Source organism: Lepidochelys kempii, chromosome 28 (assembly GCF_965140265.1).
Source record: "Lepidochelys kempii isolate rLepKem1 chromosome 28, rLepKem1.hap2, whole genome shotgun sequence".
NCBI classification, from domain to species: domain Eukaryota; kingdom Metazoa; phylum Chordata; order Testudines; family Cheloniidae; genus Lepidochelys; species Lepidochelys kempii.
Window position 1 is genome coordinate 4,679,606 of NC_133283.1, and position 26,728 is coordinate 4,706,333.

The 26,728-nt window shown below is 52.8% G+C and overlaps 2 protein-coding genes across 3 annotated transcripts in view; one reads left to right on the forward strand and one right to left on the reverse strand.

Moving 5' to 3' along the window:
• Positions 1-16,554, forward strand: part of LOC140904265 (butyrophilin subfamily 2 member A2-like) — a 61,195-nt gene extending 44,641 nt beyond the window's left edge. The window contains exons 13-18 of the mRNA XM_073326760.1: positions 1,363-1,395; positions 1,490-1,522; positions 5,925-5,945; positions 7,928-7,948; positions 8,053-8,079; positions 14,420-16,554. Coding sequence (XP_073182861.1) covers positions 1,363-1,395; positions 1,490-1,522; positions 5,925-5,945; positions 7,928-7,948; positions 8,053-8,079; positions 14,420-15,015 — 731 coding nt within the window. The 3' untranslated portion in view covers positions 15,016-16,554. The remainder of the gene's footprint in view (positions 1-1,362; positions 1,396-1,489; positions 1,523-5,924; positions 5,946-7,927; positions 7,949-8,052; positions 8,080-14,419) is intronic.
• A 7,970-nt stretch (positions 16,555-24,524) lies between these two features.
• Positions 24,525-26,728, reverse strand: part of LOC140904253 (uncharacterized) — a 107,429-nt gene continuing 105,225 nt past the window's right edge. The window contains exon 6 of one of the 2 annotated variants that reach the window (XM_073326737.1): positions 24,525-24,589. In XM_073326737.1, the coding sequence (XP_073182838.1) occupies positions 24,540-24,589 (50 nt within the window). In that variant the 3' untranslated portion in view covers positions 24,525-24,539. The remainder of the gene's footprint in view (positions 24,590-26,728) is intronic. The other variant, XM_073326742.1, reaches the window with a different exon arrangement.

Here is a 26,728-nt window from a genome sequence, read left to right on the forward strand (position 1 = left end):
CTTTTTGTTCTCTTCACGTATACATACATATTAGTCTCATTTCCATAAAGAAAAGGAGGCCTTGTGGCACCTTAGAGACGAACCCATTTATTTGAGCATGAGCTTTCGTGAGCTACAGCTCCCTTCATCGGATGCATGCCGTGGAAACTGCAGCAGACTTTATATACACACAGAGAATATGAAACGATACCTCCTCCCACCCCACTGTCCTGCTGGTAATAGCTTATCTAAAGTGATCATCAGGTGGGCCATTTCCAGCACAAATCCAGGTTTTCTCACATTCCCCCCCACCCCCATACACACACAAACTCACTCTCCTGCTGGTGTGTATGGGGGTGGGGGGGATGTGAGAAAACCTGGATTTGTGCTGGAAATGGCCCACCTTAATTATGCACATTGTAGGGAGAATGGTCACTTTGGATGAGCTATTACCAGCAGGAGAGTGAGTTTGTGTGTGTGGTTTTTGGGAGGGGGGTGAGGGGGTGAGAGAACCTGGATTTGTGCAGGAAATGGCCCAACTTTATTATCATGCACACTGTGTAAAGAGTTGTCACTTTGGATGGGCTATCACCAGCAGGAGAGTGAATTTGTGTGGGGGGCGGAGGGTGAGAAAACCTGGATTTGTGCTGGAAATGGCCCACCTGATGATCACTTTAGATAAGCTATTACCAGCAGGACAGTGGGGTGGGAGGAGGTATTGGTTCATATTCTCTGTGTATAAATAAAGTCTGCTGCAGTTTCCACGGCATGCATCTGATGAAGTGGGCTGTAGCTCACGAAAGCTCATGCTCAAATAAATTGGTTCGTCTCTAAGGTGCCAAAAGTACTCCTTTTCTTTTTGCGAATACAGACTAACACGGCTGCTCCTCTGAAACCTAAGGAGAGTCAGAGGTTCAAAATCAGGTATGCAGAGGGGGACACCAAGCAGAGAATCCCAGACAGTGCTCCTCAGAGGTCCACCATCTCCAAAGTCAGGAGCTAGGTCCTTTCAGGAGATAGGCTCAGAGGGCAGCAGAAAGGGAACTGGATAAACAGAGACCTTCTCTCCTCCCTTCCCACGACAGCCAGATCTGATGTGAGTGGATCTGGGGCTCAAGAAGCAGGGATGGCTGCCATGGCCCAAAGAGTGCATAGCATAGGGGACAGGTTGAGTCATCCACTACTGCAGTTCGGTCTCGGGCAGCAGGGATGCTGAGTTCAGGGACCTCCACAGACAGACAGATCTGTATGACCCACGTGTCTGGCTATGTGTTCTTGTTTCTCTATTTCATAACTACAGCAGAGCTGCATTAAACAGTAATAGGAACTTTTTCATCAATGTGATGGAATGAAATCTCACCTCTCCCTCTTTTCTCCCCCTAGAGACCCTGCAATCTGAACTGGGGAGAGAGAAAGGTCAGTGTCTGGTTCCGTTACATTAACTGACATGAGGCTTATTCTCAAATACAACAGGGTGAAATCTCACCTCTTTCCCCTTTTCCCCCTCTAGAGACCCTGGAATCTGAACTGGAGAGACAGAAAGGTCGGTGTGTGGGACCAGTGCCGTGAGTTAAAGGTTATATGTGACTGGTTCCCAAAAATGTGGCTCAGTGTAAAGATCTTCATAGGGCACTCACCCCTGGGACATGGCTGCCCATGGGAAGTGATGGCTCGGGCTGCGGCTATGGGGCTGTGTGGACTGCAGTGGGGACATGGCAGAGCAATGGGAAGCGGTGATGGGTGGGAAATCAGCAAACCCTCATTTCAGTAGGGGTTGTGGGGGAAGGCATTTGCACAGAGACAAGTCTGATGGGGTGGGAGGGGGCTACACGTGTGATCTGGAGAAAGTGCAAAACACACATTACAAATAACCTACTAGTGTTTGAAGGAGCCCAAGCGGTGAGATTAGGGCTGCTCATGCTGACACAGACAGGTTCTTAAGGGGAAGGGGCCAATTGTCCTAATAAACCCCATGGAAATGATAGAAACAGCACCCTGTGCCTAGGGCCTGAGTAGCCCTAGACCAGCCAGGCCAGGGTCATTGCTGGTAACTGAGACTTGTCCAGTGTTTAGCAGGATCCCTCCCATATTCTGGCCCTTCTGTGGCCATGTAAAAAGGGAAGGGGCAGGATTTCACCCTAAGTGACCATGGGCTGTGTTTCTTTGTTTTGGTATCCAGGAGGCATTTTGTATTGGGGCGGGGAGGGAAGGGGGAATGTATTTCCTCTCCCTTTCCCGTTTTAGCATGCATTTAGCATGCATTTAGCATGCATCCTTTAATTTCAGGTAGCTGCCTCACTGGCTCCCCCAATATCTGCCATTGCCCCACTGTCCCCCACCCCAGTATCTGCCCTTGCATCCAGCTAGGACAGAGAAGCACATGACCTGGATGCTTCTGCTAAAATGATCAGCACTAAGATAAGAAAAGTCACTCATTAGTGTCAGCATCCCAACCCCACTGTGATGAGTGTGAGCAGCAAACAACGCTGCTTGCAGATCTCCCTGGGTTGGGGCACTGCTTACACCCAGGTCACTTGCAGAATGCTACCTTCATACCCAGAAAGGCTGCACACTTATTAATACATGGCGGGGGAGATTTTCACCCCCACTTCAATCCTTTATGTGCAGTAAAAGGACCAGAGCCGTGTAAAAGGGCTCCAGAAGGCTTGGATCCAACTGCGGGAGGCACTGCAGAGAACCCACTCGAAAGCCCGATTGTACGGGTGTATGGGAGATGGGACTGGGAACAGGAGGGGTATTCGGGGCGAGGGCCACAGCACACAGTGAAAGGCTGCCAGAACTGAAGGCATACGCTAAGCCACAAAAATACCCAGTAAGAGCGCTTACATGGTGCATTGTACCCATAAAACAAGAGTGGTTTAAATTCCCACCTTACCTTACACTGGTGTAATCTTCCCCTGCAGAGAAGCCTCGAGTTAAACTGGCGGCTGCTTTGGCATCCAGAGCACCCAGGATCAGGAGGATGTGGGTGGGGTGACTTAAAGTCACCTTCGCCCTCACATGCCCCTGGGCTGCAGGTTCCAAGCACAGAATCTCACCCTAAGAGTTTAAACCACGGAGCACAATTATGTGGCAATTCTTTAACTAGAGGGTTGCAGACTTCATTGCTTACATAGGCCCAGGGGAGTATCCAGCTGGGCTCCTCGGCCCCCCCACTTCAACTGGGTCCCGCTCCCTCTGCCCCCAACTCTGGCCAGAATCCCACTGATTTTGGAGAAAAGCAGAAAACTGGAAAAACTAATTTCCATCAAAATCAGGCTTTTCTGATTTTCACCCAAATAAATCACTAGGGTTCGGACCAGAGTGGGGAGATGAGGGGCCTGGCTGGAATACAAGAGGTGAGGAACCCAGCTGGTAGAGGCTGGCTAAATAGGAGACAAGAAGTCCAGCGGGGGGGGACTGACTGGAGTGGGGATGAGGGGCCTGCTAACCCTAACTCTAACCTCACCCTCACCTTAAACCCTAAGGTCACTGCCTCATCCTGTATCTTGGGGGATCAAACAAACAGTGATTTTAGTGGAAATCAGGCTTCTACAGATTTCCAGTTTTTACCAAAACCATGAGGATTCTGCCTATTGATTCCTAAAACATGCCCTGAAATGCTGGATCTGATGGGATGTTTTTTTCAAAAGTTATTCTATCACAGACAGAAATGCCATCGAGTTCAATGTGGGGCCTTGCTTCACTCAGCCAAAAGGGAAAGGAAACAGCCATTTTTACTCAGCATTTCAGCTGCACTAGTCATTGAGTCCCCAGTATCATGCTGGCAGTGGGAAGAGCTAGGCTTATGTAAGCGGGGGTGTCAAGGTTCCTTCCCCACTCTGAACTCTAGGGTACAGATGTGGGGATCTGCATGAAAACCCCCTAAGCTTATTTTTACCGGCTTAGGTTAAAACTTCCCCAAGGTACAAACTATTTTACCTTTTGCCCTTGGACTTTGTTGCTGCCACCATCAAGCGTCTAACAAATATATAACAGGGAAAGAGCCCGCTTGGAAACATCTTTCCCCCCAAAAATCCTCCCCAAGCCCAACACCCCCTTTCCCGGGGAAGGTTTGATAAAAATCCTCACCAATTTGCATAGGTGAACACAGACCCAGACCCTTGGATCTTAAGAACAATGAAAAAGCATTCAGGTTCTTAAAAGAAGAATTTCAATTGATGAAAAAAAGTAAAGGAATCACCTCTGTAAACTCAGGATAGTAAATACCTTACAGGGTAATCAGATTCAAAACATACAGAATCCCTCTAGGCAAAACCTTAAGTTACAAAAAAGACACACAGACAGGAATATTCATTCTATTCAGCACAGCTATTTTCTCAGCCATTTAAAGAAATCATAATCTAACGCCTACCTAGCTAGATTACTCAGTAAATTCTAAGACTCCATTCCTTTTTCTGTTCCCGGCAAAAGCATCACACAGAAAGACCCCGACCCTTTGTTTTTCTCCCTCCTCCCAGCTTTTGAAAGTACCTTGTCTCCTCATTGGTCATTTTGGTCAGGTGCCAGCAAGGTTACCTTTAGCTCCTTAATCCTTTACAGGTGAGAGGAGCTTTCCTCTGGCCAGGAGGGATTTTAAAGGTGTTTACCCTTCCCTTTATATTTATGACAGGGGGAATGGTCCTCCTATTGTGGGGAACTTTCCTGCCTTATACACGACCCTGGTGAAGTGGGCTATGAAAAGGATCTGAGTCCTCGCTCCCACTTCCTTACCCAGTGGCCTCCCTGCCCTGGAGGACTCCCCTTCCACTCTCCTGTCTGGCAGAGTCCTCGTAACCCCAACAAGGCTGGGCCCGGGATTCCTGGGGGGCTCGACCCCCAACCCTGCTGTGGTCACTTAGAACAGGAGCTAGGGTGTCCCCACTCCGGGGGGCTCTCTCTGCCCTGGGCACTTCTCCGACCCACTGACTTGATAATTCCATACCGTTCAAAGCAAATACAATTTATTAAACAGCAACTAATAAAAAAAAAAAAAGGGAAAATGGGAAAGGTTAAAGGAAAACCTGTCACTCCGCTCTGTGGCACGGGGACATCACAGCCAGCCATCTCTGGGTTGCAAGGGCAGTTCACAGTCTGTTCTTCACACATCCCAGGCCTCCTGCCCAGGCCCTGGCTTTGCTGCAGGTCGACACATGCCCCTGGGTGGTGGCAGCCTTCTTCCCAGCATCACCCCTGCCCTGCAAGGCCTCTTGGCTGGAGGCATCTTCCTGCGCTGGGCCCACAGCCCAGGGTCCCCTTCGTTCTCCCCAGCTGCTCACTGCACCCGGCTCCGGACTGCTCCAGCTCCAATGCAGCTCCCTGGGCTGCTTTTCCAGCCCCTCTGGCTCCGGTCAGCACATCTCTGCTCCCCAGCAATTCTTCGGCTCCTGCCCTCTCCTTAGCTCAGCCCCACGCTAGCCCAGGTAGTTCCAGCTGACAGGAAGGATGGGACCCGCGGTCCTGGTGACTCCTTCATTGGCCTGCCCGCCCTGTCATAGAATATCAGGGTTGGAAGGGACCTCAGGAGGTCATCTAGTCCAACCCCCTGCTCAAAGCGGGACCGATCCCCAACATCCCTAAATGGCCCCCTCAAGGATGGAACTCACAACCCTGGTTTAGCAGGCCAATGCTCAAACCACTGAGCTATCCCTCCCCAGGCTGACCTGTTGCGCCGGCCCTTCCTCATTGTCCCTGGGAACTGTTAGTCTCAGGATCTCGATTTCTCATTGGACTTTCCCCCTTTTTTTGCGGGGGGGGGGGTTCTGGGAGAGGGCCAACCAAAAACCCCCATTACGTTTTAGTAAGGGTCCAACAGTCCCCTTACGCAGAGCACTCTTGGGTGTATTCCACTTCCTACCAGTTGGAAAAAAAAATATTCCGATGCGTTTGCAATAACTGAAGTTAAATTTTCTACTGTGTAATACATCTGTCTTATTGACTTTCAGAGGCACACCTTGCAGAGAAAGGTAAGGTCCCTTTGTTCACTGCGGGGACTTTGAAAAATGGAGTTCACTGAGACTTTGCACCAAGTTTCATTGACCTCCAGGGGAGCTATTCAGAACTCTCCCTATGAACAGAAAGTCAGTTTAGTGTGTGCCGTGTGCAGAGATGCTCTGCCCCTTGTCCCTCGCAGTCAGGACACGGACTGAACAGACCCAAGCCCCACTCACAGGGGATTTATCACTCCCACACAGCCCGGGGAGGGAGCAGGTTTGGGTTCATTCTGCTGTCCGGGTAGCCAGCACGATTGTTAAATGATGGCACTGATGCGCCGTTTCGGCCATCGCTGTGGTCACTCCGCTCGTATGCTCTGCCCCTTCCCCACCCTGTGTCTGTCTTGTTTGGTTTGACTGAGCATTTTGGGGGCAGGGACTGGCAGCTGTGAAGTGCCCTGCACTGGCCTAGGCTGGCCGGTGAGGTCTGAGCACAGCCATAACATAGAGAGGGGCACACGCTTTGTTGCTCAGGTAGGCTGAGCTGTACACCCAGGCGAGCCCTCCGTCCTCCTGCGGCCAGGTCCTTCACACACACACACACCCCGGGCAGATCCATTTCCATTTTTCTGATTCTCACCAAAATCAATAGGGTTCTGACTGGGGGAGGAGGGGAGTGGTGGAGTGAGGTGTCTGGCTGCATGGGGGCTGGCTGGATTGGGGACAAGATACCTGGCTGGACGGGGATGGCTGGAGCGGGATGAAGGGCCCACCCTAAGCCCTCACCCTAAACCCTGAGGTCACTGCCCCACACTGGATCCTGAGGGAATCAAATGGTGATTTTAGTGGAAATCAGGCTTTGCCAGTGTTCCAATTTTTACCAAAAATCAGGAGGTTTCTGCCCACTGATGCCTAGACAACACCCTGAAGCCTTGGCACTGATGGGATGTGTTTTAACTTTCAGAAGTTATCACGTTACAGACCAACAGAAACACCACTGAGCTGAGTGTGAGGGCTTCACTTCCCTCAGCCAGTAATAATCGTTTGTTTTCATAGGAGCCGGGGATCTTTATCTAGACAGGCCTTTAAATGTGTTTTCACTGGTGCCCCAATTCAGCAGGGTAATTAAGCACATGCTGCTTTTTAAGCCATGAGTCAGTCCATCCCCATTCAGCATGTGCTTAAGTGTTTTGCTGAATCAGGCTCTAAAACAGAAGCTTTTCAGAACACATGAATTGTTGCCAGAGCAAATCGGACTCAGGCTAAGCTAGTCTGGGATCCTGCTTCTTACAGTGGCCGGCACTTGCTGTTTCAGGGGAAGGTACGTGAAACCCCCCGAATGCCCGATGGACTAACCTGCCCCCAGGGAAAGTTCCTTCCTGACCCCCATCAGTTAGCGTTTGCCTTGTGCCCTGAAGCAGGAGGAGGTTTCTCTCCCTTAGAGAATGCTTGTGTTTTTGAGAACGGTCACAACTCTGGATATTTGCATTTCCATATCAATGCCGGGGCCTTTTTGAATCCTTTGTCCATTTGGGTTTTTTTTCCTTTGCTTGCCTGTTTTGCTTTTAATCCTACCCAGTGTAAATCTTCATCTTCTCTTTAGCCATGTAAATGTCCTTTTGTTTTACTGCTTAGCCTCAGTGCTATCTTGGGGTGAGGAATTTCACAGGCTTATTATGCATCATATAAAATACCATTTCCTCTTATAGTTTGAGATTTGCTGCCTTTCAGTGTATTTGAGTACCCTCTTGTACATACACTTCACCTGATGTACTTTTCTTCTTTCTGCTGACTTCACAGGGCTAACAACCTCTTGCAGCTGGCCAGGACGGGGTTACTGTATTTCTCCCTTTGCTGATTCCTTTGTTGCCCAGGAGGTGCCAGGCTCTGGTTGCTGATGTAGCCTCCTGGCTCACTCTGAGGATTTTAACTTCTCTGCTTTAAAGTATTTTTGACTCGCTTTCCTTCTTCAACATAATGCGATACTGACCTGTTTCTCTGTGTTTTATTTTTAGCCAAACTCGAGGCTGAGATCAGTAAGTTCCCTTCCCCCCAGTATCGCCCTTGTGTGACATTGTTTCCTGTTCAGTGTGTCTGTGTTCACGGGCATTCTCACCCCTCTGTCTGTGTTTGGTTACAGGGTGGAGAAGCGCCCAGATCTACGCAGGTACGGTACATGTTGCTGATATTTTATCCATGGTGAGACCCACCTCCCCCTGGGAGCGCTCTGCTCCTTTCCCTACAGAACATTTCCCTATGACAGTCAATAGGCTAGAAACAGCAAGGTCACGGGGAGCAGATTACACCCCAGGTTTCTTGCAGGGCAGGGACACGCCCCCTTTGGGAAAGTGCTGATTATGAGGAAATACTGCCTGCTGTCACTTTTCCAGGGTGGTACCTGGGTTCTGCAGGCTGGACATTCTTATCTGCCCATAATTACATAGAAGATCAGGGTTGGAAGGACCTCAGGAGGTCACCTAGTCCCACCCCCTGCTCAAAGCAGGACCAACCCCAACTAAATCATCCCAGCCAGCGCTTTGTCAAGCCTGACCTTAAAAACCTCTAAGGAAGGAGATTCCACCACCTCCCTAGGTAACGCATTCCAGTGCTTCACCACCCTCCTGAGAAAAAGTGTTTCCTAATATCCAATCTAAACCTCCCCCACTGCAACTTGAGACCATCACTCCTCGTTCTGTCATCTGCCACCACTGAGACCAGCCGAGCTCCATCCTCTTTGGAACCCCCTGTCAGGTAGTTGAAAGCAGCTATCAAATCCCCCCTCATTCTTCTCTTCTGCAGACTAAACATCCCCAGTTCCCTCAGCCTCTCCTCATAAGTCATGTGTTCCAGTCCCCTCATCATTTTCGTTGCCCTCCGCTGGACTCTTTCCAAATCCTTCTTGTAGTGTGGGGCCCAAAACTGGACACAGTACTCCAGATGAGGCCTCACCAATGTCGAATAGAGGGGGACGATCACCTCCCTCGATCTGCTGGCAATGCCCCTGTTTATACATCCCCAAAATGCCACTGGCCTTCTTGGCAACAAGGGCACACTGCTGACTCATCTCCAGCTTCTCGTCTACTGTCACCCCTAGGTCCTTTTCTGCAGAACTGCTGCCGAGCCAGTCGGTCTGTAGTCTGTAGCGGTGCATGGGATTCTTCCGTCCTAAGGGCAGGACTCTGCACTTGTCCTTCTTGAACCTCATCAGATTTCTTTTGGCCCAATCCTCCAATTTGTCTAGGTCCCTCTGGACCCTGTCCCTCCCCTCCCCTCAATTTGCATTGAACTACTCAGCTGTCTTCCCAACAGCAGGGTTTCCATGCTCAGACTGAGCTTTAGCCCCCAGTTTCCTTCTAGTGTAACAGGACCAGTAGAGGGCTGTTCAGAAGGAAGACCTGTCCCCACTCCAAGGGCAGACATTTTTTATAACCAGTTTAGGACACTCCCCGTACAGTTACAAAAAAGTGTGCCCACACGGCAGCTCTTCTGCCACACAACTGTGGCTGAGCTGTGTGTGTGTCTTTGTACCCAGCATGCTGCCAGACCGCGCGCGTCTCCTAGGCCGCCAGACCGCGCGCGTCTCTTGGTGCACGCTGGGGGAGTCCGGGCCGCCGGACCGCGCGCGTCTCCTGGGGCACGCTGGGGGAGCCCGGGCCGCCGGACCGCGCGCGTCTCCTGGGGCACGCTGGGGGAGTCCGGGCCGCCGGACCGCGCCCGTCTCCTGGGGCACGCTGGGGGAGTCCGGGCCGCCGGACCGCGCGCGTCTCCTGGGGCACGCTGGGGGAGTCCGGGCCGCCGGACCGCGCGCGTCTCCTGGGGCACGCTGGGGGAGTCCAGGCAGTTCCAGCGGGGATTAGAGACCCTACGGGACATGCACACACCTTGCAGCACCACTGGCCCAGGGCTCCATGTACTCTGGGGTATCCTACGACACACAGCTGGAAGGGAGGGGGGCACTCGGGTCAGTTACACAAACTGTGGGGGGGGGGTCCTGTTGCAGTTGCCCCCTCTGAGGTGCAAAAAATGGCACATCTGCCGGCTCCACATACACCCCCTGTCTCTTCACCCTAAGCAGCGTGTCCCAGCCCACCCTGGGAGAGGGCACCAGCCCGCTCAGGCTTCTCTTCCTCTCCCTGCCCTGGGCACCAGCCTTGGCAAGCAGGACCTGGCACCAGATCCACCCCACTGCCGTCCGGCAGTTAAACGTCACGGCTGGTACTTCCACGGTGGTGACCGGGCCCTAGCGGCCCTGAGCTCCTCGTCTCCCGATTCCCGGTCCGCTCTGGAGCTAGAGCTCCCTTTGAGCAGTTAACGCCACCCCACAGCTTCCCCCCCCCCCGGCCCCCGCCCCACTACAGCCACTGACAAACCCAGGACTTTTAACATCCTGCACGGGCTCTCAGATTTCCCAGGACAATGACCTGAACAACGGGCTGATCCCATGAAAACCTGGACAGGTGGCAACCCCAGGTCCAGTCCACACAACCCAGGAACACCCGGCTGAGCCGTACTGGTAATGACCCTACTTATACCTGGCAGGGACGCTGAGCTACCAGCTGCTGTGATCAGTAACACTGTTAACGCCAGCCCCCGGGGCCCTGGGCCCAGCACCAGAGCTGTAACCTAGCTGGAAGGGACGCTGAGAGCTCGCCTAGTCCAGCTCCCTGTACTGGGGCAGGACCTAGGCCAACCCAACAGGCCTTTGGCCAACCTGTTCTTACGGTCTGTCGGTGATGGGGAGGGAGAGCTCAGTGGTTTGAGCTTTGGCCTGCTCAACCCAGGGTTGTGAGTTCAATCCTTGAGGGGGCCATTTAGGGATCGGGGCCAAAAACTGGGGCTTGAGCAGGGGGTTGGACTCGATGACCTCCTGAGGGCCCTTCCACCCCTGAGAGTCTATGATTGCCTTGGAGCTGGGTCCAGAGCTTCACTGCCCTGAGCGTGGGAACGTGTTTCCGAATCTCCAGCCTCCGCCTCCCTTGCTGAAGATTGTACCCAGTGCCCTCGCCCTTCCCACTGGGGGGTGTCACCAAGTGTGAGCACGGCAGTTTCCGCAGCGCGGGGGGGAAGCAGGGTGGGCTGGTTTGGCGGGGGGGGGGCGGTGCCCCCAGAGTGCCCCCCCTCCCGCCCCCAGATCGGCCTGCTGCGGGGAGAGGGAGGAGTTCCCTTCTCCCGCCGGGCCTGCCCCCCAGCACGCTCGGCCCCTGGCCCTGGCGGTGGAGAGCAGAAGGTGCTGGACCAGCTGCTCCTGATGCAGTTGCTCACGGATGCCCGCACCATGCAGCGAGCGTAGTGGCTTCCTGAGAGAGCCTGGCTGGGGCGGCGGGAATGAGCGAGCTCTCCCCCTGCCCCCACAGGTAACAGGGGAGAAGAGACAGGGGGCAGGGGGAGAGCTCGCTCATTCCCGCCCGGGCAGGAAGGGGCAGCCCGGGGCTGAGCTCAGGGGAGAAGAGACATGGGGTGGCCACGTGTCCTCCCCTTGAGACTGGGCCCCCAGTATGGGGAGGCAGGCATCATCGGGCCCCAGCACCGAACCCACTGACGCTGCCCCGAGGCCCCCTCTCCTCCAGAGGTAGGGTGAGGGGGTTAGTACCAGATCCAGCACCTCATCCCAGGGGCATCTTTGTATTTGCTGGGTGTGCAGAGCTCTCCGGGTGGAGACACTTTTCACGCTGACCTAGGAATCTCTGCCGGGAGGCCCCCGTGCCCAGGAGGCCAAGGGCTCTCACTCTCCTGCCCGGGGCAGGGTGAAGGGAGGGACCCCGGGGCTGCTGTTCCCCATCCCAGGAATTGGGGGGAGGGTACGTGGACACAGACAATATCCCTGCCTGCGCGGTGAGGGGCAGACCCGGTTCTCCCAGCGGGTGCAGCCGGTCAGCACCACAGGGGCAGGAAGAGCTGGGCCAGGAGCAGAAACGCTGTCAAAGCTCAGGGACCCAGAGAAACCTCTTCCTATCGGGGCCTGCAGGGCCTGTAAACTCTGGGAGGAGTGTCTGGGCAGCCCCAGCCTGGAGCAGCTGTTCGAGGCGTGCACGAGCCCTGAAGAGTCACGGGGAAGCACGTCAGCCCCATAGGCCAGAGATCTGCACGGAGGGGACTCACACGCTGCTGGCAAAGCCGGGGCGCCTAGATCCTCGGCGGGGAGCAAGGGAGGTTGTTATTATGGAGCCTGGTTGTGACTCCAGAGCTAAGGCCAGGAGATGCTTCCCATATTAACCCCGATCATCCCGCCTCACTCCTTCCCTCCTATAATGTCTCCTTAGCGCTCTCCAGCCTGGGGGGAAATCTCTGGATATTTTAGGCCAATCTGGCTGAGTGCAGGGAGAAAATCAAGCGCTCGGCTTTGAGCAAAGTCTCGTGTTTTGAACACAAAGGGTTCATCTCCACAACCCGCGGCAGGGACTCTCAGAGCTGGGGCGACAGACCTGGGCTCCCGATATGGCGGTAATGTGAGGGGTGTAGGCTTTGCAGCTCAGGGAGGGGGTTCACCGAAGCATGCGAAGTGAGATCTTACATGAAAGCCAGCCTGAGCCCAAACGTCTACACAGCGATCTTGAGCCCCATGAGCCCAAGCCTGTCAACCCAGGTGATAACCACGGGGAGTCCTTGTGGCACCTTAGAGACTAACCGATTTATTTGGGCACAAGCTTTCGTGGGTAAAATCCACTTCATCCAATGCATGGAGTGGAAAATACAGTGGGAAGAGATCTATACACGGTACATGAAAAGATGGGAGTTGCCTTACCCATTCCAATGAGACAATTCAATTAAAGCGGGCTAAATTCACTGCCCTGGGCAGTGTAGATGAAACTGGCTGCAGAGTCTTGGTGGGAAAGTTCCCAGCGTGACAGGCGAGGGGCGGGCCTGGCCGCTTGTGGTGACTGTAGGTCCAGCTGGCATGGAGAGTCCCACTTCCCCCCGGAACAGGGCTGCCTGACCAGTGTGTGGGGAGAGGGCCCTGACCTGCTCTTCGTCGTCACACGGTCTGGTCTGTGCTCAGACTGGAACCAGTCACCTGGCGGTGATCCCTTCAGCGTGCCAGGCCCCAAGAACCCACACAGTTGCCCGTGGCCTCCAAAGCGCCAAGACTGGGCCAGCGGCACCAGCGATCTCTGACTCCCTCCGTTGCTCGCTGCGGTGAATCCAGCCCAGCCAGATCGCTGCCGGAGGCTTGTTCTGGGCCCTTTCAGGGCTCCCTGCTTGCCGTGCGTATTCGTGGGGACACAGGCAGCCTTTGCAAAACGAGGCCCTGCTTTGAGCAGGGGGTTGGACTAGATGATCTCCTGAGGTCCCTTCCAACTCTGATAGTCTATGAGTCTATGAGGGGGCCACGCTGCAGAGTCTGGGAGCCCTCAGGCCAGCACAGAGACGTGCAGGTGAAAGCAAGTGTCCATTCAGTACAGCCCAGAGCCCACCAAGCTGCAGTGAACCCCATGTTCAGGCTCTGTCTGACCTCCTTAGTCCGTTCCCAGGTCAAAGAACCCTCAGCTTCCTCCAGAAGCCAACACTTTATCCCCCCACCTCACACCTTCACTCCTTTGTTCTTGAGCTGGGGTCTGCCCAGCTTCCCCGCGAGAGGTGGGAAAATCCATCTGCCCCTGGGTCCTTGGGTGTTAGGTGTCAATGTCCTGGTTTTCCATTGTTTTCTCTGATTTTCCATTGATACGGGGAGAGCCTCAGCCAGTCCTTTTCAATGGCCCCCGTCAGGCTCAGACAGCCGGGTGACACACGCCTCCTGTGTCTCGCAACTCTGTCCTTTCTCCCCCGCTGGGTAGTCATGGAGAATACAGGGGAAAGTGAGGCACAGATGGGAGTTACAACAATATTACAGGTTTCAGAGTAGCAGCCGTGTTAGTCTGTATCCGCAAAAAGAACAGGAGGACTTGTCGCACCTTAGAGACGAACCGATTTATTTGAGCATGAGCTTTCGTGGGCTACAGCATTGCATCCGAGGAAGTCAGCTGTAGCCCACGAAAGCTTACGCTCAAATAAATGGGTTCGTCTCTAAGGTGACACAAGTCCTCCTTTCCTTTTCACCTGGTCACGGTAACAAACCAACCACACACGGCCTGAAGCAACGGAGATTCCTTGGGGCCTGGCTGTCTCTCACCCCCACCACCCCTGGAGCATGCTCCCCCTTGGCACCTGCCCCTCTCTTCACCCCCTGCCTCCTGCAGCTTGGCCCTTCCCTCACCTCCCTCTGTCCGCCTAAGACCTGCCCCTCTCCTCACCCCAATCTGCCCCCTTGCAGCTGAACGTCTCCTCACCTTCCCTCTGCCTCCGATTTACCCCTCTCCTCTTCTCCTCCCACACTGTGGCCCCCTTCCCCTGCCCCTCAGGTGCTAGCCCCTTCCCTCCTCTGCTGCCCCCAATGCCTGCCCTCCCGCCACCTCTGCCCCATCGTTCCCCTCAAGTTCTCTCATCAGAGGAGGCCCTGCCCTCCCCTTAATGCACAGCAACCCCGCAACACTGAGCCATAGGAACTCGAGTTAATTTCCCTTTGATCCCAGTGACCAGCCCAGCACTGACTGTGACTTTCTCCCCAGTGGATGTGACTCTGGATCCCGACACAGCAAATCCCTACCTCGTCCTGTCCGAGGATCGGAAACGGGTGCGACACAGAGACGAGCACCAGGATCTGCCTGACAATCCTGAGAGATTTGATACTATGGCGGCTGTCCTGGGTGCTGAGGGATTCACGGGCGGGAGGCGTTACTGGGAGGTGGAGGTCGGAGACAAAAATGTCTGGTATCTGGGGGTCTGTAGGGAAAGTGTGAGCAGGAAGGGGCATATTCTATTTGTACCTGCGAATGGATACTGGACAATATGGCAGGAGGGTGATCAATTAAGGGCCAACACCTCCCCCCCGACTCCCCTCCCCGTGAGTGTCAGGCCCAGCCAGGTGGGGATTTTCCTGGACTATGAGGCGGGCGAGGTCTCGTTTTACAATGTGACTGACAAGTCCCATCTCTTCACTTTCCCTGACAGCATCTCTGGGACGCTCCGCCCTTATTTCAATCCTGAATACAATAAAGGGGGTACAAATATGTCTCCCCTGATCATCTGCCCAGGCCCAGCTCAGGCCAAAGGGAGTATCTGTCCCTGACAGTGACACCCGCAGCAGAGACTGTCCCCTCTCAGCACTGACCAGCCCCCAGGCCTGTTCCCCTGGGGGTAAAGGGCATTACCTGCCTTTCTCCTGCCATCCCCTCCCCTTTCAGTTCTCAGCATCAGCTGGGGAAGGGGAGGGGGCAGAGAAGTGGATGGGGGATAGGATTGCCAACCCCCCCAGGATTGTCATGCAGTCTCCAGGAATTAAAGATTAATCTTTAATTAAAGATTATATCACATGATGAAACCTCCAGGCATATGTCCAACCAATATTGGCAACCAAGCAACCCTAGAGGGGGAGGCTGCAGGAGCAGAGGGGTGTATGGGTGCCAATCTCATGGGTGGCTGCTTTGGCCAAGGGTGGTGAGGAGGCTGCAGCAGCAGGAAGGGAAGAGCCCAGATCACAAGATGTGCGGGGGGGTGGGAGATGAGAGAGGTCTATAAAATCATGCCTGGTGTGGCGAAAGTAAATAAGGAAGTGTCATTTACTCCTTCTCGTAACACAAGGACTGGGGGTCACCAAATGAAATTAAGAGGCAGCAGGTTTAAAACAAAGAAAAGGAAGTATTTCTTCACACAACACAGTCAACCTGTGGAACTCCTTGCCAGAGGATGTTGTGAGGGTCAAGACTATAACAGGGTTAAAAAAGAACTAGACAAATTCATGGAGGATAGGTCCATCAATGGCTATTAGCCAGGTTGGGCAGGGAGGGTGTCCCTAGCCTCTGTTTGCCAGAAGCTGGGAATGGGAGAGAGAGGATGGATCACTTGATGATTCGCTGTTCTGTTCATTCCCTCTGGGACACCTGGCCCTGGCCACTGTTGGAAGACAGGACACTGGGCTAGATGGACCTTCGGTCTGACCCAATAAGGCTGTTCTTACGTTTAGTCCCAGTGCTTTATGGTGTCTTAGAGCCTCATTCAAAGCAAACTGAAGTCAACGGGAGCCTTCACCTTGAATTCCGGGGACTTTAAATCCATCTCTCTCGAGAGTAGTCCAGCTGGGAATTCAGGAGGGTCTGGTTTGGGAATAGATGTTTGGGAGGAGCTTGGGCAGTGGGGAAGTTCAGGTTGAGAGGGGTTGGTTCATAGAGAGGTCTAATCTGGTTTAAACTGGAAGGGTCCAGTTTAGGGATTTTGGTCTGGGGAGGGAGGCGGGTCTGGTCTGATTTGGAGGGTTGGCCTGTCTTTTGGGGGCACAGCTGGTCCTGATCCTCTTCTGTGTGCCCCTCTGCCGTGGGGGAAGGGCAACCAAGTTTAGTATGAATAATAGTATCAATAAAATGTATTAAAATGTTTATACCTTTTTATTTTAAAAATATTTTCAATCGTTTTAAATTCACCCCCATTTCACACACAAATGTAATTCAAGCACTGATCGTTCCTATGAGAAATGTGAATGGTGAGATAGTGGGAATCATTTATTTTATGTCCACTTGTGTATCTTTTTGCCCTCGGGCTACCGCTGCCGGTCCCCTAGTGGCAGCCACCTCCGTCTGCAACTTCAACGTGTAAATAAAACCTGTGTACCTGTGTGCTGTGTCAAAGACAACTCCTGTGTCCATCTCTGCGTAACCCCATGGGCTACAGGAAAGGGACCAGAGGAGTTGGCATCCACTGATACGTGGGCCTGCATGTTGTCATGGAAGCCGCGTATAAGGTTGATTAGTTTGTCTGGGCAGCCAAACTTGGCAAAAAAGCACCAGACAGACAAGCATCTGACACAGTCGAACACCTTACTAAGGTCGACAAAGGCACCGTACGAAGGCATTTCTTGTTCAGAAGCTTTCTCCTGTAATTGGCGGAGGGTAAATAGCATGTTGGCAGTGCTGTATGATAAACGAACACCACACTGGGATTCAGGGAGTACATCATCTGCAATAACCTGACGCCTTTTCAGCAACAGTTTACCAAGGGACTTACTAGCGATGGAGAGAAGTGAAATGCCACGATAACTGCCGCAACCATGTGTGACGAAGTGGGACTGTTCTTAATGTTTCCTCTGAATAGTGTGGGGGTGCCTCAGTTTCCCCTAGGCAGTTCTTAAGTATCTAGGGGGTGGGGTAAGGGTGTGTGATCATTGCAGAGCCCTAGAGGGCCGGTGTGTGCAGGAGTCTGGACACAGAGAATGGCCAACACCCTGTTTCCTGGCCACTGATGGCCTGGGCCCTTCCCCCCTGGGAGGTGAGAGCTAAAGGGTTGGAGAACAAAGGAATCAGGTGACCTCCTGGCCCGGGAAAGGAACAAAGCCCAGAGGAGGAGGGGCTGGAGGGAGTTTCAGTTGGGGGCTGGCTGGGACATGGAGTGAAGGGCAGACGGGGTTGTCTGGCTCATTGCCCCCCAAAATGGACCCAGCTGAGGGGTCCCGTTCTCTGCACCTGCAAGCTCTGTTTTAGACCATGTTCCTGTCGTCTAATAAACCTTCTGTTTTACTGGCTGGCTGAGAGTCCCGTCTGACTGCGGAATTGGGGGGCAGGACCCTCTGGCTTCCCCAGGAGCCCCACCTGAGCGGACTCTCTGGGGGGAAGCACATGGAGGGGCAGAGGATGCTGAATGCTCCGAGGTCAGACCCAGGAAGGTGGAAGCTGGGTGAGCCGTGTGTCCTGAAGACAGGCTGCTCACAGAAAGGCGACTGCCCCAGAGTCCTGCCTGGCTTCGTAGGGAGCAGTTCCAGAGCATCGCCCGGGGACTCCGTGACACCATGTCTCTCCCCTTCACACCAGTAGATTGAAACTATTTTGGCCTCTTTGAAATCCTGGGGGCAAACCTTGTTTTCCCAGCAGAAAGTAAATAGATCTGGTAAAGCTTTGTGAAGTGTAGAACCACCGTGTTTCAGCTGGGGTTACACAATTACAGCAGCTTCTATTACCTTCTTGGAACCCGCAATTCATTCGTGCGTGTTTACCTGCTTTACCCTTGTAAATAACTTTCATATTTATTTTCTTAGTTAATAAATCCTTAGATCGTTTAATATAGAATTGGCTACGAGTGTTGGCTCTGGTGAGAGATCTGGGGTACAACTGACCTGGGGTAAGTGACTTGTCATTTGGGACTGGGCATAACCTGAATATTGGTGTAAGGGACCCTCTATCACAAAGGCAGGCTTGCCTAGGTGTCAGGATAGACCGGAATGCCCAAGGGGACTGTCCGTGACTCCATGTTAAGGCTGTTATAGTCACACTTGATACTTGGTAGGTGAAATCTAAATAGAGAACACACAACCAGTGTAGATTGTGTAGGGTTTGTACCCTGGTTTGTAACTGTTTGGCCTGAGGTTGGTACTCACGTTTGTCAGCTATTCCAGACGGGGGAACTGAACCTGGGTCTCCCACAGCTCAGGTGAGTGCTCTAACCATGGGGCTAAAAGTTATAAGGCAGGTGACGTGACCAAACCCACCTCTTCCTTCCAGGAGTTTAGGCACCTGACTCAGCTTTGTGGCTCTGTTATTTTCTAGCTGCCTAAAAGTTAGGTCCTGTGATGCTCAGCATTGCAATGCCTAAGTCCCCTCTTATGCTGCACCCTGTGTAATCCAGTCAGCTCTCCGCAGAGCACAGCTGAGCAGTTCCTGATTGACATGGATGTGTACAGGACAAGAGACAGCACAGGCTGGATAGTGACATATCACAGTAAAACCCAAACTCTCCTCCTAGAGGCATGATATTCCCTGTGGGTGCTGGGGGGACACACACCCCATGACTCTACCTCCAGCAACTGGACCTAGGACAGTAAAGTGGAAGAAACAAGAAGAATTGTTTGTAATGTTTTATTTACAGCAAGTAGCTGGAAGGCAGGAAAGTAAAAGGAGCTTTAATAACCCTGTTAGACCAACAATAGTAGTCTCCCTACGGGGTGGGGAGCAAGCAGATCCCGGACACAGTGTTGGTATATAATACTCTAAATGCTCTTTATTGATTACAAAACTAACCTTACTCACTCCACATTCACACCCCAAACATACTATACCAGAGTCCAAAGGTCAGAATGGTCCCGATGGCCAGTCAAGGTTCCTTCTGTCAGGCTAAGATCATAAGATGTGGGGAGCCAGTGAAAACCACATTTATGCTCACACCAGACTCTTGATCAATAAATAACTCCGATTTGCAGAAATCATAGGCGTCCATTTATAGTCCATTCCATTGCGTCATCGGTTCTTGACCTTTGTTTACTAGGCCTTCTGCCCACACGGTTCCAAAGAGACAATCCCGGGTGGGCTGCCATGATCCAAGACATGCCTTTCCTCCAATTTTTATACAATTTTACATCAGTCCATCTGGTGTTATTTCATTTTCTGTGTTTCCTCTCTGTTCTGCAATAACTTACTGGGAGAAATAGCTGCGTCTCTTTCCTGATTCATAAAAGAGCTCCCCTGGCTGCTGGAACTTCCCCGTCTCATGCCTGGACAGAAAATTTCCCAGTCTTATATTTCATTTAGCGACCCGCTGTAATTTGTTCTTCTTCTTCAAACGACTGCTCAAGCCTCGGACTAAGAAGCAACAGGACATGCGGCTCCGAGTCATGTTGATGGAGTCGGCCCCGGCCCCGACACCTCTCCGGGTTGGCACCGAGCACCACGCCATCAGTGCACGGTGATCCAGCGAGGCCTTCCACCAGCCGGCACCACTCCCCATCCACGGGACGATCTAAGACGACGAAGAAGTGATCTTCTCCATCAAGGCACCAGGGCAAGGCTGGGGATGAGACTAGACCGCCCTGGGCAGCTCTCGATCCCCCTCGACCTCACGGCCCCCAACTCAAGCCGAGCAGAGCAGCCCAGCTCATTCCCAGCTGGCCTCCACAGATGACAGTGACCACATACGGGTGCCCTCCATGCCGGAAGCCCTGCGGGCAGCTCGAGATGTAATGTCTCCCCTGGTACCAACTGCACCAACCCTGGCAGCTCCCCGGTGTACCGCTCACGGTCGAGGGAAGGTTCCCCAAGCCGTTCTCCGCAGAGTGACCACCCCGCTCGCAGACCGCGCCAGTCCCCATCAGCCCCGACCAGCTGGTCTGGCTGGGTGCCAAGCCGCAGGGAATCGAGGTGCCCCCTGACAACGAGGGAGCGCAGTCCTCGAGGTCGGAGCGTGCCCTGCCAGGACCGGGACTGACGGCTCCGAAGGCGGCTGGCTCCGGGAAGCCACCGTAGCCCCTTGCAGCCATTGCAGACAGTACCCCCGGTACCCCCGCTCCTCCACCGGACGCAAGGCCTTGAGCCCGGCACCTCCCATGACGCCCTTACTTGTTCCTATCCCGGGATAGCGGTCGCTCGTACGCGAGCCCAGCCTCCCCTCAGAGCCGGCAGCCAGTGGACCAGGCAAGTCCAGCGGGGAAGTACCAATGGACCCCGTGAGCCCCAACGCAGCCCCCGGTGGTGGCTCACTCAGTGGCTGGGGGCTCTGAAAGACCGTCGGCCTCCCTCTCTCAACCCCCCAGGAAGGGGTCAGCGGAGCGCTCTTGCCCAGCCCCGCGCTCCGAAGGGGACCAAGCGTTGGGTTCTGCGGCACCGGTGGGGATGCAGAGCACCCGCGCCCCCATCCTCACCCTCCCCTGATGAGGCCATCACGGCACCTCCTCCTCCTGTTCCCCAGGAGGACACAAAAGCCCACCAAGAGCTCTTGAAAAGGGTGGCGTCAAGACTCAATCTACAGGCTGAAGAGGTGGAGGAGCCTTCGGACTCCCTCTTTGATGTCCTCTCAGCTACAGTGCCGGCCAGGGTGGCCCTCCTGCTCCATGAAGGGGTGGGGAAGATCTCCAATGCCCTGTGGCAGACCCTGTCTTCCTTGCTCCCCATATCTAAGAGGGCAGAGCGGAAGTATTTGGTGCCCGCCAAGGGGCATGAATATCTATACACCCACCCCACCCCCAACTCCCGAGTGGTTCAGGTGGTCAACCACAAGGAGCATCAAGGCCAACCCACTCCCACCCCTAAGAATAAGGACTCAAGGAGTCTGGCCCTGTTTGGTAGAAAGCTTTATGCTTCCTTGCGCTTCCAACTGAGGGTGGCAAACCATCAAGCCCTGCTGGGCAGATCTGACTTTAATTTGTGGGGCTCAATGCCAAAGTTTACGGACTCCCTCCAGGAGTGTGATAGGAAGGAGTTTAAGGCCCTGGTGGAGGAGGGAACAACTGCCACCAGATCAGCCTTTCAGGCAGCCTCGGACACAGCAGACACGGCTGCAAGATCTATGGCCTTTGCGGTGTCCATGAGGAGGGCGTCGTGGCTCCTCTTGCCCAGGTTGTCCACCGAGGCACAGAGCTCCCTGCAGGACCTCCCCTTCGATGGCAAGGCCCTGTTTGTGGAGCAAACGGACGTGAAATCACACGGTCTCAAAGACTCTCGCTTGACCTTGGACTCTATGTCCTGGCCCTGGCCAGGACCAAGTTTAAGCCTCAGCAGTCCCCCAGCCAACCCACCTACTCCAGATACGAGCCTCCTTATAAAAAATCCAGGGATTATAAAGAAATGCCCGCTGCAGCAGTCTCGGCCTGCGCCCCAGCCTGGCCCCTCTAAGGACAAGCAGGCGGGTAAGTATCAGTTTTGATGGGACGCCCTGGGATGACTTACCAGTCTGCACCAGGGATCTGCCCTACCTACACTTCTCCAACCGCCTATGCACTTTCCTCCCAGAGTGGTTGCTACTGACCTTGGCCTGATGGGTCCTCAACACCATCTCCTGGGGCTATACCCTCCAGTTTTTCTCTACCCTTCGTACCCACCCTCCTTCCCCATCCCTCTTCAGGGACAATCGGGGAGGTCCCAGATGACTGGAAAAAGGCTAATGTAGTGCCCATCTTTAAAAAGGGAAGGAGGAGGATCCTCGGAACTACAGGCCAGTCAGCCTCACCTCAGTCCCTGGAAAAATCATGGAGCAAGTCCTCAAGGAATCAATTCTGAAGCACTTAGAGGAGAGGACAGTGATCAGGGACAGTCAGCATGGATTCACCAAGGGCAAGCCATGCCTGACTAATCTAATTGCCTTCTATGACAAGATAACTGGCTCTGTGGATGAAGGGAAAGCAGTGGACGTGTTGTTCCTTGACTTTAGCAAAGCTTTTGACACGGTCTCCCACAGTATTCTTGCCAACAAGTTAAAGAAGTATGGGCTGGATGAATGGACTATAAGGTGGATAGAAAGCTGGCTAGATTGTCGGGCTCAACGGGTAGTGATCAATGCTTCCATGTCTACTTGGCAGCCAGTATCAAGTGGAGTGCCCCAAGGGTCGGTCCTGGGGCCGGTTTTGTTCAATATCTTCATAAATGATCTGGAGGATGGTGTGGATTGCACTCTCAGCAAGTTTGCAGATGACACTAAACTGGGAGGAGTGGTAGATACACTGGAGGGGAGGGATAGGATACAGAAGGACCTAGACAAATTGGAGGATTGGGCCAAAGGAAATCTGAGGAGGTTCAATAAGGATAAGTGCAGGGTCCTGCACTTAGGACGGAAAAATCCCATGCACCACTACAGACTAGGGACCCAATGGCTCGGCAGCAGTTCTGCAGAAAAGGACCTAGGGCTTACAGTGGACAAGAAGCTGGAGATAAGTCAACAGTGTGTCCTTGTTGCCAAGAAGGCCAATGGCATTTTGGGATGTATAAGTAGGGGCATTACCAGCAGATAGAGGGACGTGATCGTTCCCCTCTATTCGACACTGGTGAGGCCTCATCTAGAGTACTGTGTCCAGTTTTGGGCCCCACACTGCAAGAAGGATGTGGAAAAATTGGAAAGAGTCCAGCGGAGGGCAACAAAAATGATGAGGGGACTGGAACACATGACTTATGAGGAGAGGCTGAGGGAACTGGGATTGTTTAGTCTGCGGAAGAGAAGAATGAGGGGGGATTTGATAGCTGCTTTCAACTCCCTGAAAGGGGGTTCCAAAGAGGATGGCTCTAGACTGTTCTCAGCGGTGGCAGATGACAGAACAAGGAGTCATGGTCTCAAGTTGCCGTGGGGGAGGTTTAGGTTGGATATTAGGAAAAGCTTTTTCACTCGGAGGGTGGTGAAACACTGGAATGCGTTACCTAGGGAGGTGGTGGAATCTCCTTCCCTAGAAGTTTTTAAGGTCAGGCTTGACGAAGCCCTGGCTGGGATGATTTAGTCGGGGATTGGTCCTGCTTTGAGCAGGGGGTTGGACTAGATAGCTCCTGAGGTCCCTTCCAACCCTGATATTCTATGATTCTATGACCCCCTCACAAGAGCCTACTCGAGCAGGAGGTGAGCTGGCTCCTTCGCCTGCGGAGTTCAGCTACAAAGGATACTATTCCCACTATTTCCTTATCCTGAAGGCCAAAGGAGGCTTCAGGCCCATCCTGGACTTGCGAGGCCTAAACCAGTATATGGTAAAACTCAAGTTCCGCATGGTCTCCCTGGCCTCCATCATTCCCTCCCTGGATCCTGGAGACTAGTATGCCGCCCTCGATCTCCAAGATGCGTACTTCCACATTCATGTATTCGAGGCCCACAGACGTTTCCTCCGCTTCACAGTAGGACAGGAACACTACCAGTTCACTGTCCTCCCATTTGGCCTCTCCACAGCACCCAGTCTTCACAAAGTGTATGTCTGTGGTGGCTGCCTACCTCAGGCATCGGGGGGTCAAGATCTTCCCCTACGTGAATGACTAGCTGGTCAAAGGCAGCTCCAGATCACAGGTACAGGCCCACATATCACTCCTCCTGTCCACATGCACCACACTGGGGCTGCTGGTAAACAACCCCAAATCCACACTGGTACCAGTAAACATATAGAGTTCATTGGCATGATTCTCAGTGCGACGGCAGCCAGAGCTTCCCTCCCGCTGGACAGGTTCGAAACCTTGAAGGAGCTCATCAGGGGGACCAGGAGGTTTCCCATGACAACTGCCAAGGCGTGTCTCCAACTCCGGGGTCCCATGTCAGCATGCATGTACATAGTACTGTTCAGGGAGATTTTGGCAAACCAGTCAAGTATCCACACCACTATTGTGTGTTGCTGACAGCAGTCAAGTTATCAGGGCCACACTGAACCATTCTTGCTTATTGCTAACAGTAGCCAAGTCAGCAGGTTGTAAATTGGTCATGCAGAGGCCTCAGCGTAATCAAGACAGGAGGGGAGGGGGTTTGGGGTGCCCCAGGGCAACTTGACCCCGCGCCCTTCCTGCTAATTGCTGATGCATGTATTTTTGAAAAACAAGAAGTCTGTTTCTATGGACCCCGGAAATGTTTGTCAGGGCCCAAAGGCATGGACACTCTGAGAAACAAATATCTCTGGTTAATTCACGATCATAAGGTGTTTGACCTCTTAACCCTGCTTGCTTAGCAAGTTTTCTTTAAGGGATATGTCATTGTATTATTAATATATAAATAAGGGGGGAAAATTTGAGGTAATTGGACTTCTCAGGAGGGGCTCTTCATGGACACTCCCTCTGGACACATCTTCGGGTCCCCACCGACAGACGGAAGCCTGGCCAGCAGAAGCCTCTCACGGTGCCGCTCGAAAGCCACGCTCAGCTCCAGTAATCATCGAGGGTTGGGGGTGTTTTACTAACCTGTTGCAGACGCGTTCGGGACCCCTGGTCTAAAGATTTGACACACTAAAATTGGAAGAAAATGAAAAATCTGTCTCAGACTACATTTCAGAGCACAAGGAAGTATTCCAATTTTTTTTTAAAAGAAAACAGGAGAAAAGGATGCAGCTGAGTGTATGTGCGGCCCGTGGTGCAGCCCAGTTATGAAATGCACGTATTCATAGCTCCTTCAAATGAAAAGTTTTATTTGGGGATTTGAGAGAGATTGTTTCCTTAAACGCATTTTGTTTTGAGTTCTGCTTTAGTTCTGCAGCAAACCACTCTGATTAACAGAATTCAAAGCATTCATCGACTGACTATTTTCCCCCTGTCTTTCTGTCCAGGAAAATAAACCCCAATATTTACCCAGAAACATTATGAATCATTTTTCGCTCTGATTTTCACCTGTTTTTTGTGGTGGTGGTAATAAACACTGATCAATTCCCGGGAAAAATTAAATAAAATAGAACCTGAAAATGAAGGACCCTAACAACACTATGTGTGGTGAAGGAGAGACAGATGTGTTGGTTGACTGGTTTTCTCATTTAAAAATGTACTTGATGATTTCCATGGCAAATTTCCTCCTCCTCGTCTGTCCTCGTGGAAACAATGGAGAAGCAGGGGGCCCTGGGCAACTCCAGCCCTGGCCGGGAGATGTTCCCTCCCCGCTTTCTTTATGCTGCTGCTGTTATTTCATGGAAAGTCTGGGATGGGGGAAAAGCTGAGTTCACTCCGGGTAGAGGGAAAAAAGGACCCTGAAAATCTCAGGGCCTCAGGAAAAACCCAACCCCTGCTACCGGGATCACTGAGGTGCTGGGGATTTGAGCAGGACAGGGACTGTGCGAATTGTCCAGGTGGGGAATGAATAACAATTTACAACTAGGTTTCAGAGTCGCAGCCGTGTTAGTCTGTATTCGCAAAACGAACAGGAGGACTTCTGGCACCTTAGAGACGAACCAATTTATTTGAGCATAAACTTTCGTGAGCTACAGCCCACTTCATGGGATGCATTCAGTGGAAAATACAGTGGGGAGATTTATATACACAGAGAACATGAAACAATGGGGGTTACCCTACACACTGTAAGGAGAGCGATCACTTAAGGTGAGCTTTTACCAGCAGGAGAGCGTGGGGGGGGGGAGAAAACCCTTTGTAGTGATAATCAAGGTGGGCCATTTCCAGCAGTTGACAAGAACATCTGAGGAACAGTGGGGGAGTGGGGGGAGAATGGAAATTGTTGAAATCATGGTGGAATTCCTCCAGGGCTTCTTTTCCATGGGTCCAGATGATGAAGATGTCATCAATATAGCGCAAGTAGAGTAGGGGCGTTAGGGGACGAGAGCTGAGGAAGCGTTGTTCTAAATCAGCCATAAAAATGTTGGCATACTGCGGGGCCATGCGGGTACCCATAACAGTGCCGCTGATTTGAAGGTATACATTGGCCCCAAATGTAAAATAGTTATGGGTGAGGACAAAGTCACAAAGTTCAGCCCCCAGGTTAGCCGTGACATTATCGGGGATAGTGTTCCTGACGGCTCGTAGTCCATCTTTGTGTGGGATGTTGGTGTAGAGGGCTTCTACACCCATAGCGGCCAGGATGGTGTTATCAGGAAGATCACCGATGGATTGTAGTTTCCTCAGGAAGTCAGTGGTGTCTCGAAGGTAGCTGGGAGTGCTGGTAGCGTACGGCCTGAGGACGGAGTCTACATAGCCAGACAATCCTGCTGTCAGGGTGCCAATGCCTGAGATGATGGGGCGCCCAGGATTTCCAGGTTTATGGATCTTGGGTAGTAGATAGAATATCCCAGGTCGGGGTTCCAGGGGTGTGTCTGTGCGGATTTGATCTTGTGCTTTTTCAGGGAGTTTCTTGAGCAAATGCTGTAGTTGCTTTTGGTAACTCTCCGTGGGATCAGAGGGTAATGGCTTGTAGAAAGTGGTGTTGGAGAGCTGCCGAGCAGCCTCTTGTTCATATTCCAACCTATTCATGATGACGACAGCAGCTCCTTTGTCCGCCTTTTTGATTATGATGTCAGAGTTGTTTCTGAGGCTGTGGATGGCATTGTGTTCTGCCCGGCTGAGGTTATGGGGCAAGTGATGCTGCTTTTCCACAATTTCAGCCCGTGCACGTCAGCGGAAGCACTCTCTGGAGAAGTCCAGTCTGCTGTT